General features: G+C 44.4%; 1 protein-coding gene across 4 annotated transcripts in view; it reads left to right on the forward strand.

Moving 5' to 3' along the window:
* The window catches only part of ehbp1l1b (EH domain binding protein 1-like 1b), a 21711-nt gene extending 3750 nt beyond the window's left edge, over nucleotides 1-17961 (forward strand). Inside the window, exons 3-24 of one of the 4 annotated variants that reach the window (XM_053645388.1) lie at nucleotides 1187-1244; nucleotides 1722-1817; nucleotides 1967-2020; nucleotides 2308-2489; nucleotides 2715-2842; nucleotides 3432-3590; nucleotides 3701-3838; nucleotides 4195-4515; nucleotides 4925-5000; nucleotides 6242-6805; nucleotides 7770-8297; nucleotides 14603-14822; nucleotides 14929-15095; nucleotides 15539-15587; nucleotides 15716-16069; nucleotides 16337-16394; nucleotides 16542-16573; nucleotides 16957-17077; nucleotides 17248-17347; nucleotides 17462-17535; nucleotides 17656-17770; nucleotides 17874-17961. In XM_053645388.1, the coding sequence (XP_053501363.1) occupies nucleotides 1187-1244; nucleotides 1722-1817; nucleotides 1967-2020; nucleotides 2308-2489; nucleotides 2715-2842; nucleotides 3432-3590; nucleotides 3701-3838; nucleotides 4195-4515; nucleotides 4925-5000; nucleotides 6242-6805; nucleotides 7770-8297; nucleotides 14603-14822; nucleotides 14929-15095; nucleotides 15539-15587; nucleotides 15716-16069; nucleotides 16337-16394; nucleotides 16542-16573; nucleotides 16957-17077; nucleotides 17248-17347; nucleotides 17462-17535; nucleotides 17656-17770; nucleotides 17874-17961 (3682 nt within the window). Of the gene's footprint in view, nucleotides 1-1186; nucleotides 1245-1721; nucleotides 1818-1966; nucleotides 2021-2307; nucleotides 2490-2714; nucleotides 2843-3431; nucleotides 3591-3700; nucleotides 3839-4194; nucleotides 4516-4924; nucleotides 5001-6241; nucleotides 6806-7769; nucleotides 8298-8701; nucleotides 9059-9237; nucleotides 9789-14602; nucleotides 14823-14928; nucleotides 15096-15538; nucleotides 15588-15715; nucleotides 16070-16336; nucleotides 16395-16541; nucleotides 16574-16956; nucleotides 17078-17247; nucleotides 17348-17461; nucleotides 17536-17655; nucleotides 17771-17873 lie in introns of those variants that run through there. The other 3 variants (XM_053645390.1, XM_053645389.1, XM_053645392.1) reach the window with 3 other exon arrangements.
* The last annotated feature ends 488 nt before the right edge of the window (nucleotides 17962-18449 follow it).

The raw sequence follows: 18449 nt of genomic DNA on the forward strand, positions 1-18449 counted from the left end.
AGGGAGTGTGTGTTTGTGTGTGTTTGTGAGGGAGAGTGTGTGTGTTTGTTTGTGTTTGTGAGGGAGTGTATGTGTGTGTGTGTGAGAAAATACTGAGTGATGGGGTGGTGTGATAGGGTTACTGTTACCGCTGTGCAGTTGATTATTTTCCTTCAAGTTAACAAGAAAAAAATCGCAGCTTGTTACGCACATTACTAAGAAACCTCACAGAAGCGTAAACTCCTCTGTCCTGATGACGTGGGAAACTTTAATTCACAGCTTCACCTCTGACTGTTACACAATGCTGACACTGGAGACTCCTTCCGTACATGTTACATTTACAGAAAACTTCACCAGATCAGTGATTACACACATTTTCTAACTATAGAAACGATAACGTATTAAAACGAGTGCGTTAATATAAACCTGCACTGTCAGAGCCACTGTTATAGAAAACTAATCAACACCTGACGACCAATCACGATCCAGAACTCAGCAGCAGCGTGGTGTAAATCTCATTCTAAAAGTTCAGAGTGGAGGGAAAGGCTGAGTTCATCGTTGCAGCAAGAGTCAAAAACAATCAGTCACATGAGCAGGTCTGATTTCCTGCAATTCTTCTATAGCTCACGGTTTTACAGTATCACACACTCTCTCTCTCTCTCTCTCTCTCACACACACACTCACACACACTCACACACACTCACACACACACAGACACATGCATACACTATTCAGTCTCAACACCAGGACACTGATTAAACACTGATTGAGTAAATTGCTTGTGTGTGTCATGGAAAAGCCCGAAAGGACTAGAGACTACGATTCCCATCAGCCACTGCACTACGTCACATATCTGCTTTCACCTGTTTCAAGTTTTTGATTAATTAGCACTTGTGTGTATATGGACACGTTTTACGCTGCACTCGTGTGTGTTGCATTTGTCTTTAATTATAATGTTGTGCTTTCTTGTTTCTTTTTCTTGTACCTTACCAAGAGTTCCATAATTCCTGTTTTATGTTTAGTTTATTAACTCTATTAAACTTTAAATTTGAGACTGCATTTGCATCCGCCTCAACCTGCTTCAACCCGACAGTGTGTGTGTCTTTATGAGTGCAGGATTTACTGATAAATAATAATGATAATGATAATGAATATAATAATGAATATGGAACAGTAATATCGGTGTGTGTGATGTTTGTTGTTTCAGGCAGCCTGATAAACTGCGTGTGGTGTGGACCAGGAGGAACAGACGCATCTGCTCAAAGGTAAAACACACACACACAAGCCTATTGTTACTGAACATTTGCACCAGTACAAACAATAAAGTGTGTCCTGCTGCTCTTCTATTTAATATGCTGAATAAAGGAGCAGTGTGATGATGTCATCAAAGAGCGCCACACACACCATGTCTTCATGTTCATCCTGTCTTCTCAAACACGCAGAATCACTCTAATGTTATTGAGTCAGAGTCTGTTTTTCCCTTCTGCTTTAAATTACACAATGAAATACACTTTATTTCTCCACTAACTGTGTATAATATTGTTATTATTATTATTATTATTATTATTATTATTATTATTATTATTATTATCACATTTTTGTTTTTCATCGCGCTCAGCTTTTCAGTTCCTCAGCCGTGTTTCTGTTTGTAATTCGACGTTAGAGACGTTTCACGTGGAGTCGTACACACCAGCACTGTGTGTAGAAATAAACACTGATTACGAAATGAACGTGTACTTCAGCTTCACAGCTGGCAGCCGGGGATTAAAAACCCGTACAGAGGCATGGTGGTGTGGCCCGTACCCGAGAACGTCGACATCACCGTCACACTCTTCAAGGTCAGGTCCTTTTACTCGTCGATAGAAATGAGTGACTTCTATTTACATTTCTACACAAATCTGATTAGAATCTGTGAACGCGTCACTTCACGTTACTGCTGATTACAGAGTGTGTATTTATATTTTATATATTTTTTTATTTTATTAAGGATCCTCATGCAGACGAGTTTGAGGACAAAGACTGGACATTCGTCATTGAAAATGTGAGTGTTTACCTCTTTTTAAACCTTTTTAAAGTTTAAAGGTAAATGTATTTCATATATTTTAGAAATGATGGATTATTGAAACACATATTAAAGAACATTGTAGATATTTTAGTACTTTGTGAACCTGCTACTGAACAAGTACACACTGAAGTCACACACGCACACACACACACACAGAGCAACGGTCTGTATTCTTCATCATCATCACTTGTTTTGTAGATGAAGCTAACATCGCTGTAGTTAATGATTCTAACAGAGGTGATCGTGTGTATATGTGTGTGTAGGAAACAGCGAAAGGTCAGCGTAAGGTTTTGGCTTCAGTGGACGTGAACCTAAAGAAGTTTGCGAGCGCGACGGTGACTCAGACCGACCTGATGCTGAAACTGAAGCCGTTATCAGTGAAGGTGACTGAAGCCACGCTGAAGCTCTCGCTCTCCTGCGTGTTCCTCAAAGAGGGAAAAGCCACGTGAGTTTAACACACAACACTGCGAGGGGTTCAGGGTTCATCTCCATCTTCTCTGTAAATCACAAGTGAATGAATCACATCTATATTTAAAAAAAAAAAATTCCTGTCCACATGAATAGCGTTATTGAACACGTCTCCGCCCACATGACACAACAAACACTCAGTGAGAAGTCATGCAGTGTGATGAGGTCATGTCCTGCTGTGTGTGTGTGTGTGTGTGTGTAGAGATGAGGACATGCAGAGTGTGGCAAGTCTGATGAGTGTGAAGCCGACGGACATCGGGAACCTGGACGACTTTAATGAGAGCGACGAAGATGCAGATAAAACATCTAATGTTAGCACTGCAGCGTCAGGTACACACACAAACACAAACACACGCACATATTCTCTCTCTCTCTCTCTCGTTCTCTTTCTCTCTTTCTCTCTCTTTTTCCTCTGTCACTGTCCCTCTCTTTTTTTTCTCGTCTGTCTCTCAGGTGCTGTCGTTCCCTCACACCCGGTCCTCATCTCTGTCTCTAATCCAACACTGCAGTCTCGCCCTCCTTTACCTGCTCCCTCCAATCCATCTCTCCGCCCATCATACTCTCCCTCTGCCCAACGGCCAGCTCCACTTATCACGCACACACACACACCCTCACATACACACTCACACACACTTACACCGGGTCTGTCTCCTCCAGCACTCCCCAAAATCTTCCAGCCTTCACCTGGATCAGGTAACACACACACACACACACGCATGCACACACACACACACACACACACACACACAGTGTAAGTGTGAGATGATTAATTCCACACTGTGTGTGTGTTTCCTGATTCATTCTTCATCATTACTCTCACCTAAGGCCACCACACCTCATCACGTCGTGTTCAGTTGTGAGAGAGTCGTCTCTCTAACTCTCTCTCGCTCCCTCTTTATTTTACTCTCCATTCTTTCAGCTCCTGCATCCTTCACCAGGAGATGTTCTGGTACTGATGACCTCAACATGACCCTGGCCAAGACCTCTGACCTGCTACAGCCACGCCCCTTTGATGCTGCTTCCTCTGAACCTGCACTTCCTGTTTTCAGCCAAACTGCTGCTGCTGACACTCTGAAAGGTGAGAATAATAATAATAATAATAATAATAGTAATAATAATAATTATTATTATTATTATTATTATAACAACACTCTCAAATCTCTCTCTCTCTCTCTGTATTGGTCTTAGATGCTCCTCAGGTTTCTGTCCTCAAAACCGAAATGGTACAGGATCATGTCTCACCGTCTCCCATCCCCTTCTACTCATCCCAGCATTCATCTCTGAGTCACTCTCACACTCTCAAATCTCCATCCAGCTCAGCATCAGGTACACACAACTCACTATACACACACACACTCTCACATACACACACACACACACACACACTTTCACATACACACTCACACACAACTCACTATACACACACATACACACACACAAACACAAACATTTACACAATTTGTAAATTAATGTAGCTAAGGCTAATGTTGCTAAAAGGTAATAGGAAAGTATGGCTACCAGTTTATCATTCCCTATTGCTGCTTCACTGCTCAGATCTTCTGATGATTAACTCCTCTTTCAGCTCCTTCTCTCTCTCTCACTCACTCACTCTCTCACTCACTCTCTCACTCACTCTCTCACTCACTCTCTCACTCTCTCTCTCGCGTCTCCTCCTCCTGCAGTTCCCTTGTGTTTGGATAAATGGAGCTCGGCCAGCCGTGACCCCGTGACCCCTGTGCCTTTGCTCGTCAGCCCTGATCTCGATGCCTTCTGTGATCCTGTTTCTGCCCCTGCTGCTTTCTCAGACCCTCCTGTTACCCCCCAAACTGCCCCCCCAGTCACCCCCTCACACCTGGACCATGCTCTAAAATTTGCCCCTTCCACTCGCTCTTCACCTCCTTCTGTCTTTTTCACTTGTTCCTCTGCTTCTTCTACTCCTTCCACTCGTTCTTCTCTCGTTTCCTTGCTCTCTCTCGCTCCTCTGCCGCCTGCTTCACTCTCAGGTATTTAAACTGATAAACGTTGCTCCTCACTTCCTCTCCAGTTCTGATCTAATTCTGATCTAAATGTAAACCGCAGTTAGATTAAATGTGATTATACCAGTTAAATAATATAGAATTATTATATCTTGAAAAGATTGATTCCTTATGTTTATTTATTTATTAATTGAGAGGATAACTTTCATTGTTGGCGTGAGTCTGAGTTAGAGTTCAGGAACCACATGACCTTTGACCCTGACCTCTCACTGTGAAGATCGGGGGTGTCCAATCTTATCCAGAAATGGCCGGTGTGGGTGAGTTGCTGACCTGCTTGATTGGAATGAAAACCTGCACCCACGCTGGCCCTTTCCGGATAAGATCGGACACCCCTGGTGTAAATGTCCTCCTCATCTCGTGTTTTCTGTCCTCTCAGACTCGTCACAGGCTGAGGCTAACAGCAGCAAGGCTAACTCCCAGTCCATTCCTGCAGAGTGTGTTGATAAACAGAGGTGAGTGACTCGGCTGTGTTTCATTCAACCGTGTGTACCTTGTGTAGTGTACTGCACTCGGTCGCTTCCTCAGCTCAGATTGTTAACAGTTAGTGCTATTAAGAGAGAGCTGAATAACACGGCTAACTAACCGCACATGGCTGTGCATGCTAACGTTCTCTCACACATGTCCAGAGTGACGTGTGGTACAGGAGTAACAGGAGTGAATGTTTACACTGAGATCAGTAAAGAAAGAAAAGATAGGTGGATAGAAAGTGTGATTATAGTGAGTGTGGTAGGACTGTAATGACTGCAGTTCCACTGTGTGTGTACATGAGTTAAATCGAAGCTGCTGATTGGTTGGCTCCTGTAATGGCCTTTACGACATCTGAAACTGAAGAAAGCTGGTCAGTTAAATGAAAGCCTTCACTTCTGGGTGAACCCTCTCTGTCAGCCTCTGACATCACTTCCTCTTGATCCAAAATGGAAGTGATGGGGTTCTCCTAAGGGTTTTGTAGACACACAGAGCAGGAGGAAGTTCATTACAGTTCACCTGGAAATAAACATCTGCCCTCGTTCTGTTCCTCATCTCTCTTATTCAGCTTTTTCCTCTCATTACTCAACTGGTACCTGCGTCTCTGTTTATTTCAGCTTAGAGGCTGGAACGTGTCCACAGTTCCACAGTTAGAAACAGCCGGGTGAAACTCTGTGTGTGTGTGTGAGTGGAGCAGATGATGAGGATCAGCTTTAGTGTCTGTGCTCGGGATTTCTGAGGTCTAAATTTACACACATGACTCACTGCAGCTGTTCTTCTGCTATGCTAACGTCATTAGCGCTCTGATTGCACTGAGTCACTGCGTGTATGTGTGTTCATGTGTGTGTCATTATAATATATCTGACACACACACACAGGATCTGACCCCCCCAGGACAGTGTGGATCAGACACCCCCCCCCCCCCCCCCCCCTCCCGAATGTTTTTTTTCCAGTTTGACGTGGACAGACTGCTCCACTCCTCTTTTAGACTTTTCTGTCCTTAAAAGTGTGCAAGTTGTCCTTTATTTGTGGATAAATTGCTGGGTACATGAGGTACAGTGCTGCCTGTCTGGCTGTCTGTCTGTCTGCATAGACAAAACTCCAAAGCGCAGTCCCTCTGTCTCACTCCTTCTCACCACACTTCTCCTCCAGCATGCTAAGGCTGCATGGTGTGTGTTTTTTCACACACTTTGTCCTTTGACCTCTGACCCCTGTCTCTGTCCTTCAGTATGGGGTCAGCGAGCGAGCTGAAAACAGGAAAGTCTGCTGAACTTCCTGTATCGGAGGAAGTGGTGGACATCGAGACTGTCCCTCCTCCATGGCCTTTCTCCGTATCTGGGTCCGCGTCTCCGTCTGTGTCGTCCGTCCCAGAGAGACAGTCGGGGGGCATGTGGTGGGCGGAGCGTCCGCCTCTCGCGGAAGAGGAGCCTGACTTTACAGACGAGGACTTTAACACCGTGTGTGTGACGTCTCCGCCTCTTCAAGCACCTGCAGGTGGAGATATGGAGAAGAAAAGTCCGCTTACTATAGACACACCTTCACCCACCGAGACACTGTGTGATAAAGAGGTTCCTGTCCCCACCCCAGTCACGCTCTTCATCACAGAGGATGATGAGAAGTCACCAGAACAGGAGGAAAAGAAGGAGGAACCAGCGAGTCAAACTGATCTAAACTGGTCTGACAGGGACAAAGTGACGATTACAGACAATGTCGTAATCTCCTCACTGCTGAGGGGCGAGCGTGAGAACGAGGAGCAGCCTGAAAGAGATCAAACCTCTGTGAGGGACAGCAGGTAAGTATAGCAACACACACACACACGCTGCTGTGAATCTGTGTGTGTGTGTTTGGGTGTTCACACTGCCTGGACGTGATGTGGACATGTGCCGCAGGGGAGAGCGTGTGTGATGAGCAAAGTCTGAGAGAGAAGAGAAGAATTTGGAAGTGATGGAGAAAAAAGTCGCATGTTTATGACATCACACCTCGACACTGTTTAGCTGGTTCTGAGTCTGGATCTGTGTCACACACCTCCCTGCTCCACCAGTCAGTGTTTAACACACAGCACCACAGTGTCGGTCAACGTGCAGTCGAGGGGTGGGGTTTTTAGGGGAGGGGTGGAGTACATATAAAGAGGTGGAGTTATAGTAGGGGTGTGGCAGCACTCCCATATTTATATCCCATTTTTTCACATATTTATATGAAATACAGCTACATTTCTCTCACTGCAAACACTCTTATAAAATAGATTTCCTCAAAGGTTCTTTAGATGTGTGAGGGTTCTAGATTTGTAAAGGGGTTCTACTTGGAACCCTCTCTCAGAAAGGAACCATTAAAGTTCCCCAGAGGGACAAATCAACAAACCCATTAGACCATTAGATCAGAACTCTTTACAGTAATAGTGTACAGTTTTCTCTCTCTCTCACATACACACACACAGAGTCACTGTCACCGACGCACACGAACACCATAAAACACTTTGTGATCTGTCTATCTGTCCATCTGTCTCACTCTCGCTCTCACTGCTTTATGGTCAGTCTCCTGTGTGCTTTTGTTTTGGTTTTACTTCATGTTTTCATCTTGTCCATGGTTTCTGTAGCAACAGTGATGTGAAATCAGATCTGACTGTGGCATTTACGTCCTGTTTCTCACTTCAGCACCTTTCTGTCTGTCTGACTGTCTGTCTTACTGTCTGTCTCTCTGCTCACCTATATGATCTAATTCTCTCTCTCTCTCTCTCTCTCTCTCTCTCGCTCTCTCAGCTTAAATCAAATCTCTACAGATCTACCCAAAATCAGCACTGACCCCCAAATCACAGAGGCTGAAACACACACCACTGAGGACACACACTCTGCAGATACACACACCGCATTAACACACACTGAGGACACACACGCTGCAGATACACACACTGCGTTAACACACACTGAGGACACACACTCTGCAGATACACACACTGCGTTAACACACACTGAGGACACACATTCTGCAGATACACACACTGAGGACACACACTCTGCAGATACACACACTGCGTTAACAAACAATGAGGACACACAAACCATGGACACTCTTGCCACAGACACACATACTGAAAGTACACACACCAAAGAAGCAAACATCACAGACACACACACTCCTGAGCCCCCCAGTGGTCAGAGTGAGACCCCTCTGTGGGCAGCGTTAGAGAGGGTGAGGGATCAGAGAGACGAGCCGGACGTCAGAGCGGAGACACACAGAGACACGACACGTGGAGATGGAGACAGTAACGTGGAGGCAAGAACAGTGGGGTGAGTGTGAAGATGATGATAATGATAACGTGTGTGTGTGTGTGTGTGTGTGCGCACTATTACTGTATCTGGGCTGTGATTTTATGGTTTCTTCCTTTTTTTAAACCAAACACTCCATTATAGAGACGAGTGTGAGGTTCTGGTGCTGTACAGACGCTGAGGGTCAGATGTACGTACGTGATGAGCTGCAGCACAAAATGAAAACGCATCTGATTTTCACGTTCAATTTTCTGATTGTTTTTAGTGCAGAGTGAAATCAGACACAATGGCGAATGCTTCAGGCCTTGAGTATACAGTCTGTGCTGTTCTAAGATTCTCATTCACTCACTAGGGAAATGTTTAACACCAGGTAAGTGTGTGTTTTGGTCCTAAACCCACACCATCACTGTGTTTCTGTCTCACAGTGGAGATAAAAGCTCAGACCACGCCGGAGACATGCAGAAGCTTGACCTGGGAGAATTAAAGACAGCTATATATAAACCAAAAGCTGTGATTATTGAGGAGAAGCTGGAATGTGACATAACATCTCTGATACCATCAGCAACTCCTCCAGCTCCACCTCCCTCATTAGCATTAGCGCCTCTGTTAGCTGTCGATGACACGAAGCTAAATATTAACAACGTGGAGAGAACAGATGCAGATTCAGAGGTCACTAATGAGGGTCCGCTGTGGGCCAGTTTGGAGAAAAAGGATATGAGAGACTGGAACGAGGGAATAATTCCAGGTGAAATAGAGACCGAACAGGCGAATCTGGAAGGAGGGTAAGATGGAGACGTTTCTGCTGCATGGAGTGTGTATGTAAGATTTTAGGACTTGCATGAGTTGAACATCTAGTCTGTTTACGAGGTGTTTTAGTACAGCTGAACGTTTCGAATGGTGAGAAAAGCAGATTTCACCAAACACACCTCTTTATTTTCCCCGTCATTCCATGCCATGGCAGCCATACTGGATGGGTGGATGAAAGCAAGAAGCAAGATGAAGTGGGAAACTTTCCAAACAAACACGGTGTTGATGTTGGAGTCATCGGTTTCACCACAGAGTCAGGGAAGGAGTCGATGGAAAAGACTGATGAAGATAAATCCAGTAGGAAAATTCAGAAGCCAAATGATGGAAATAAGTTTTCAGAGGAAGAACAATCACCCGCTGAGGATCAGGATTTTGTTTCTGAGCAGGAAGAGACGTGTTCAGAGTCTTCAGGTCTTGTGAAAGGGATAATTGGTGTTTTGTATAAAGGGTAAGTGTGAGAGGAAATGGAGGAACATGGCGTAAGTGGCTCCTGCATCTGCATGGATCATAAGATATTGATGAATTTGCATGACAATATGGAATGTTTGTCAAGTCTGTTAGTTCACTTCTGGCCTCTGGTTTGTTCCTTGTGGTGATTTCCATTTTCTCCAGTTATGAGACAGTGACGTCCATGTTGATGCAGTCGAGTCCTACAGACACCGACTATCCTGAAGACACAAAATCTGGAAACCAAGAGTTTGAGATCCTTCCACCTGAGCCCTTTTGTGATACAAACCTGATCAAAGCTACAAAAGAAGCAACAGAGGAACATAACAAGGCCCCAGTGATTAAAGAAGGCATTTCCTCTCAAATTTCCTACGACGAAACGAGGCGTGTGACATCGGGTTCAGCATCTTCAGGAAGGAGCCTAGTGGACTGCTTGAGGTTGGCTGCTTCAGATGTAGAAAGAGAAGCAGAGTTTTTAAAAAACAAATCAGAAGCTGAAACAAGCAACGGTAAAAGAACAGTACGCAAGGTGAAGATAAGCAAAGAGGAATCCTCAAGTGTAGAAGGTCAAGCCTGGAAAGATGAACAGAAACCTAAAGCAAGTGAGAGCTCAGAACCAAATTTTGAGAAGTCCAGAAAGCCATTTTCATTTCCAGAAACTAAAACCAGTCCAGATAATAATAATGCACTAGGTCTTTATTCCACTGAGGATGTTCTACTTTTAAAACAAGTCAATTTGGATGACATAGCAAGTGAAGAACACTTAAAGAATGCTAATGAAGAACCTGGAGAAATTAAACCAGATCTCCAGAAGAAGGAGACGTATGTGATACCCTTGGTACTGTCTGAAACGGTAGAAGAGGAGCTGGAGTTTGAGGTGGGGCAGGAGGATATAGGGACAGTGTGGCTTGCTGAGCTCTATATGGATGAAGGGTAAGTGCATGAGGCAATGTTTAGTGGCTTCATGTTGGTGAAATTGGAGTTTAGATGTTTTTGAGATTCTTGAGCAGCATCAGATTTCTTCTGCATGTCCTCTGAAGAGAGGAATTGGAGTTGCACCTTTTTTGCTTGTGCAGGTGTTGCAGATTGGTGTTGAGCATTGTTGATGGAAAGTGTCTGAAGTTTGCTGTTGTGCAAAAGCATGAGGGCTTCATCTCTATATCACTGCAGTGCAGTATGATTAAGAACAGCTTATTATGGTCTGATACAGAAGAAATGGTTCATGTTTGTAGACTCGTCCTTTAAAATAATATGTGAAGACAGAGCTACTGAGCTGTGGATTGCGCTTTCAGTTTTATGCTGTGAACTTCATGACTGCTGGTTTCTGACTTTATGAACTGGAGTTGCACTGATTTTGCTGTGTTTGCTTGCTCATTTATTGCAGATTGATTTTGAAACTAACTTTGAGTTTGCATTTATAAGTGCAGGCTATAAGTTTAGAAACATGGTGGTGGTGGTGGTGGTAGTACCACGGCTGCATTTTTACTAACAAGCTAAATTGAACAGACACATCGTACATTCTCGTATCCAATCAGATGCCTTAAAACCCATTTTTTTTAGTACAATGACCCCAAATAAAAAGCTAATGCAAGTGTGGAGTTTCTCTGGGATGAAAAGCAGAAGTCAGCCATGTGACCTAAATCTCAGTAATCTAAATTTTGCTGACTGAAGATGTTGGGGAAAAACACAGGAAGTGAAATTGCTGGTAGAGCATCAAACACCAAACATGATAGATTAATTTGAGATTTTGTTTTTGATCCCCTAAAGTGTAATACGCATGTATAATAGCGATGTGATTTGGTTCATCAACACATTGCTGAATTAAAGCTGATATTTTGCACTTCAGACTAAAAGTTTGGAATTAATAAGTGTAGGTGCTTGAGGCTGAGAGGTGCTTGTGGCTGTTTACTCGTGTCTGCAAGCTGCATGTTTATAATGAGTGCATAGGAGATGCCGTGTTTGTGATGGCATTCCTCATTGGTGTCCCATTTCTCACAGACCGAAGGAATCGCCAGCATCGAACGAGATCCTCAACAGGAAGCCTGTGTCAGTGTTACAAAACTCTCAAGCTGAGGAAAAAAATCCTCCAAAAGATGCAAAACTTCATGAAACCAAGCAGAAAGGAGCTTCAGTGCAGGAAGTCAAGCTGAATGTTCCCTCTGGTTCCAGAGCTATTGTTCTACTACAGCACAACACAAACGAAGGAAGTGGAAGTAAGAATGAGGAACAGATGAGGGGTAGTACGATCCCTCCATCAGAGTGTACTAACAAAGTCAACACACAGGCTGAACTCGCTGTTCCTCAAGCGAGGAAAGAACGTCTTCTCATTGAAGTCCCAGCATTAGATATCTTAAAGAGCAAAATAGCAACATATCAGTCAGATGATATCAAACCATCTTTAGAATCAGATAAGGAAAAGTCCGCTGACCTCAAAGAGCTTTTAGGAACAGGAAAAGATCAGGCAAATGAAGTTAAAGAATCCTTAGATCAAGCCAAAGATAAACCAAATCATGTCAGTAGACCTGTAGGAACATCTAAGGATCAGACAGATGATTGCAGTAGATGTTCAGAAATAGATGAAGAACTGCGAGATAACATCAAGAGATCATTAGAAGCAGATATAGAACAGCCAGATGATGTAAAAGCTAAAAATCAACCAGCTGATACTAACACATGTTTAGGAACAGAAAAAGATCAGCCAGATTATGTCAAAAGAGCAGCAAAAGAACAGCAGGAAAGCACCAGCAGATCTTTAGGAACGGTGATAGAAGAACTAGAGGATGTCCAGAGATCTTCAGTAATAGCTAGGGAACAGCCAGATGATGTCCAAAGATCTTTAGGAACAGTGAAAGAAGAGCCAAAGGAGGTCAAAAGATCTTTAGGAGATGCTAAAAAACAACCAGATGATGCTAGCACATGTTCAGAATTAGTAAGAGATCAGCCAGATGATGCCAAAAGAGCAGCTAAACAGGTAGATAATGTTGAGAGACCTTTAGGAGCAGTGATAGAACAGCCAGATGATCTCAGTAGATCTGTAGGTACAGCTAAAGAACAGTTACATGAGGTCAAAGGATTCATAGCATTGTCTAAGGAACAGCTTGATGTCACCAGAGCTTTAGAAACAGGACAGGAAGAACCAGACGATACCACAAGAACTTTAACAGCTAAAGAAGAGTCAGATGATGTCAAAGTTAGATCACTTAAAAACATTTTTCCAGGGAGCTCAGTGGTACCACAGCGTGTGCCTTCACCTCAACATGAAAAATCACCTGACTCTCTTACTGAAACTACTGAAGAGCCTTCTGCTGTGTCAGAGGAGAGCTTCCTGCTGGAGAAGATTTGTCAAATGGCGGACGATATGGACACAACTCCACTGTCTGATCCTGTTCCTGTTCTGGTTTCTCAGCCCAGGAAGCGTCTCATCCCCTCCGAGTCTGACTTTGATCTACCTCCAACACCTCCGCCTCAACACAGAGTCTGCACTACATCACCAGAACTACCTGTGAGCTCTGGAGAACCCACTGTAGATGCTGCTGATGAAACAGAGACATGTAAAAGCCAGAACGAGCGAGCCTTGTTGTTAGAGGATGAGAGAAAAGAGACACTAAATTCAAAAGCTACCGGAAGGTTAGAAAAAGAGAATGTTCCAGAAGACAGAGTTAGTGCTGAGGAAGAAGAGCTTGACGGGGCTTGGATAGAAACGTTGAAACCTGCTCCGGTCCCGGACAATCTGTAAGTGCGATGAGAACAGAATTCATCAATATTCACCAAAAGACATGGTTTCTGATTGGCTCGTGCGGATGATCACGCAGAGCGTTTAGAGCAGTGTACTGAACGAGTCAGGATCAGAGCTGGTCATTAACACTGATGATTAATTACTGTATCTTCAGTAAAGGTGACTTGACACTGTGATCAGAAACCACCAGAATCTTATTAACCTCAACACATCGGGACACATCTAAACACACCATAACACACCCGAAAACGCCTGGACACACCTCAACACACCCAAACACATTTATTTTGTTATTTAATATGTTCAATTATTAGGGATGAATATTTAAAAACTTTTCCCAGAATAATCAGAGTTGTTTATCTTTTAACACAGATATTGTACTGCGGTTTTAGAAACCACAATCAAATGTGCAAAGCAGACATAAACACTGAAGAACGTCTGTAAAAATGCTAATCATGCTAATGTTGTGAACTGTGATTAACGGTTAAGTGTTAATGGCGTGACTCATTTTAACGGTTTATAGTTAAATGCTGTGGAACATCTGAGTTATGTAATAGCTGCGATAAACAGTCATTCTTTCACCAGACTCTCTCTCTCTCTCTCTCTCTCTCCCTCTCTCCCCCTCTTTTTCTCTCTTCCTCTCTCTCCCTCTCTCTCTGTATCTCTCTCCCTCTATCTCTCTCCCTCTCTCTCCATCTCTCTCCCTATCTCTCTCTCTCTCTCTCTCTCACTCTCTCTTTAAAACAGAGCTTGTTATTTTACTGGTAAACTCCTCTATTCCAGAGTTGGGAAACTTTTACAAAGCACTTATAACTGAGACTGCTTCCATAAATGTCTGTCCATCCATCCATCCATCTTCTATACCGCTTACTCCTTTTCAGGGTCACGGGGAAACCTGGAGCCTATCCCAGGGAGCATCGGGCACAAGGCAGGGTACACCCTGGACAGGGTGCCAATGCTTCCATAAATGTCTCCTAACAAAAACATCACATCACACTTACACATTTTACTTTGTTAAACAAACTTTTTAAAAATCTGTTTTTAATCCAATGCAACATACACGTCCCTGTGTGTGAGTGGTTACTATAGAAACAACGCATTAGAAGGAGCGCATAAATATAAACCTGTTGTTCATGTTACAGACAGAACTACCTGTGCTGTTATACTGAAATAATGCACACCTCCTGTCCAATCAGATTCCAGTATTCAACTGTACAGTGGTGTAAAGAAGTTTTAATCAGAGCCTCATTGTGCTCACGTGGTGTGTGTATGTGTTTATATGTGTGTGTGTGTATGTGTGAGGACGGGGAAGTAAAATGCTCTCTGGCTGTTACAGGTGCGAGCTGCTGGGTGAAGATTCCTCTCGTTTAGGAATCTCGGGATCTGTGTTAAAGGTGGAAAGTGAAAGTGAAGTTATGGAGAACGTCGTCCAAACCTCTGCGTGTGGGGAATCGGTGAAGACACCACCGACTGTCCTGCCTCGCAGCAAGAAGAAAAACATCCCTCCACCATTCACTCTACAGGACGTCAGACACAACACGCCAGCACCTGAACAGGTTACTGATCATCCATTATCTGATGGAACACACTAATATACCCTGTAGTGCTCCCTAGGTACCGTGTGGACGGCACTATAAGAACTGTCTACTTGTCTGTCTGTAGGCTCCCCTCCCGAGCCCCGCCCTGGTGAGCAGCAGTCAGTCGTTGTTGCAGTGGTGTCAGGAAGTCACAAAGGACTACAGGGGCGTGAAGGTGACGAACTTCAGCACGTCCTGGAGGAACGGCCTGGCCTTCTGCGCCATCCTCCACCACTTCCACCCAGACAAGATGTGAGTCACTCAACACACCACCTGAACACATCACCTAAACATACCTGAACACACCTCTACATTCCTCAGCACACCTGAGCACACCACCTAAACACACCTGAACATACCTCTACACTCAGCACACCTGAACAAACCTGGACACACCTCTACACTCCTCAGCACACCTAGACACACACCTGGACACACCACCTAAACACACATGAACACACCACCTAAACACACCTGAACACACCTCTACACTCCTCACCACACCTGAACATACCACATGGACACACCACTACACTCCTCAGCACACCTGAAAACACCTGGACACACTCCTCAGCACACCTGGACACACCTGAATGCACCTCAACACACCTGGGCACAGACCTGAACAAATGTAAACACACCTGAACACACCTCTGCATTAAACATTAAACTGTATTAATTTCTGACTTTTTCAGTGATTTTAATGTCCTGGAGCCTCAAGATATAAAGCTGAATAACAAGAGGGTGAGTAAAGATCTGTCTATCTGTCTCTCTGTCTGTCTGTCTCTCTCTGTCTGTCTCTCTGTCTACAATGTAGTGCTCTTTGACCCCTCATGGTGTCTGCCTGCTCTCTGTTCTGTGTGTTTGTGCAGGCTTTTGATGGGTTCTCAGAGTTGGGGATCTCGCGCCTGTTGGACCCTTCTGATCTGGTTCTGCTGTCGGTTCCGGATCGGCTCATGGTGATGACGTACCTGAGTCAGATCCAATCACACTTCTCAGGTCAGAACCTCAGCGTACTGCAGTTAGAGAGGAACAGCAGCGAGTCCAGCTATGCCATCTCCCAAACCAATGGCACAGACACACCGGGGGGAGAGGGTCCAACCAACGGGGCTCTGATCCCCCCGCCCCGGATTAAACGGCCATTAAAGGGGGATGAGATGAGGACAGATGGAGCAGTGCAGACTCCAGTAGTACCGGTACAGCAGGATGAGAGAGAACAGAGTGAGGTGAGAACGATGACTGAATATATAAGTGGAAAAAATAGTGCCATTTACTCCCGTTGGGCCTCATTTATCAGTCTTTTAGTAAAGTTGTGTGTAAATCTGTAAACTGCAGCATTCGACAATAGACTCCCTGCGTAGTGTCCCTGCATGTCCTTTCGTAGTGTCCCCACATGTCCTTTCATACTGTCCCTGTGCAGTGTCTCCACGTGTCCTTGCATAGTGTCCGTGTGTAGAAATGGTATAAAGCAGGATTTATTTTTTGTCTTCCAGCAGGCGAGTAAAGACAAGGAGAAATGTCCAGCAGCAGACAGAGACACGACATGCACTGGTAACTCATTACAGAATTCTAAACTCACTTCCTGTTGTCTTCCAGTACAGTAAGAACTAGTCATTAACTGTTAGCATTTGGGACACAGTTGAGTATCCCAATATTCCAATTGAGTAATTATTAATGTGTGAAGCTTTCTGTTTACAGAATCGCCTGAACCTGCAGATGAGGAACCGACGGTCAGTTACACACTCTCACTGTCTCACTCTCACACTGTCTCTCTCGCACTGTCTCTCTTTCACTTAGTTTCTCTCATTTGGTTTCTCTCACACTGTGTCTCTCTCATACTGTCTCTCTCACACTGTCTCACTCTCACTTGGTTTCTCTCACACTGTATCACTTTTTCACTGATTATTGCTGTATCAGCCTTGCTCTGTTTTACTCTCAGTTACTCGCACTGTGTATTTTTGCTAAATCGAACCTGTCTCTCTTTTCTCCTGTTTTCTCTCTTGTTTGCATTATTATGTGTGTTATTGTCATTGTCCCTGTATGTCTCCCTCTGTCTCTTTCTCTCCCTCTTTATGTGTCTGTCTGTGTGTGTGTGTGTGTGTGTGTGGGTCAGTGTCTGCAGGACACCAGTCAGTATGTGGTGAATGAGCTGAAGGCTCTGGAGCTCGAGCAGAAACACATCGACACCCGTGCAGCCGTGGTGGAGCGCAAACTGAGACGCCTCATGGAGACAGGTGAGACACGGTGAGACAGGCGAGACAATGCTAAACTACAGGAAAACCAACAGGACAGTGAATGACACCAGCAGGGGGGCTCAAGAGCTGCATCAGAGAATAAAACACACTTTAGAGTATAAAACACTGCTACAGTAGTACTGTGTGTGTGTGTGTGTGTGTGTGTGTAGGCAGTGATAAGGAGCAGGAGGAGAAGCTGATACAGGAGTGGTTCACACTGGTCAATAAGAAGAACGCTCTTATAAGGAGGCAGGACTACCTTGAGAGTCTGTAAGAGCTCACACACACACACACACACACACACACACACACACACCCATGCTCAAACACACACACATTACTGCTGATTAATTGCTTGATTAATTTATGTGTGTGTGTGTGCAGGCAGGAGGAACAGGACTTGGAGAGGAGGTTTGAGCTCCTGACCCGAGAGCTCAGAGCCATGATGGCTGTCGAAGGTAAAACACAGGGGTCTGGCCAAGACATGCTACAAAGCTAATGTTCCTGATATGTAATATCCATGTTTAATATGTGTGTGTGTGTGTGTGTGTGTGTGTGTGTGTGTGTGTGTGTGTCAGACTGGCAGAAGAGTGAAGCTCATCAGCACCGTGAAGCGCTCCTCCTGCAGGAACTCGTCGCTCTGGTCAATCAGCGTGATGAGTTAGTTAGAGACATGGACGCCAAGGAGAGAGGGTGAGACACACACACACGCACACACACACTCTCTCATCATGATAATTATGATTTGTGTGTATCCTACAGTGTTTTATTTTTTTAAATGTGTATAAATGTGCAGGGCGCTGGAGGAGGATGCTCGGCTGCAGCGAGGTTTAGAGCTCAGACGCATGAAATACAGCAACAAGGAGAAGTGTGTGCTGCAGTAGAGACACACAGCATCCTAACACACTCTCCAACACATGAGTGTGTGCGTGTGTGTGAAGGGAGAAGTGTGTATCAGAGCTGTTGGTTCATCACAGTGTGGCAGCACTGCTCCATCTGCACTGTTTCAGAGCACAGCAATGCATTCTGGGTAACTAAGTCCACTCTGATGTCCAATTGTCTTACACACTCGAGCTGTGAGAGTAACTAACGGCCTAAGGGGACTCAGTTAAGGGGTAGTGGACGAGGGGGGACATGTTAAACACAGAAATTGTGGGTTACACAGATGTGAATCACACAGTCTGGTGTGGGTTAGATCAGACGTCACGGCGCATCACTGACAATAACATTATCGTCGTCATGTTAATGATAAAGAGCTGCACTTTAAAGTGTCATTTCATTTTAAACTTCATGTAGTGAGTGAAAGAAAATGTGAAGGCTGGAACCGGCTGGGGTTCAAATGTTACAGTACAAATATAATCCAAATATAATC

This window comes from Ictalurus furcatus, chromosome 16, assembly GCF_023375685.1.
Source record: "Ictalurus furcatus strain D&B chromosome 16, Billie_1.0, whole genome shotgun sequence".
Taxonomy (NCBI): domain Eukaryota; kingdom Metazoa; phylum Chordata; class Actinopteri; order Siluriformes; family Ictaluridae; genus Ictalurus; species Ictalurus furcatus.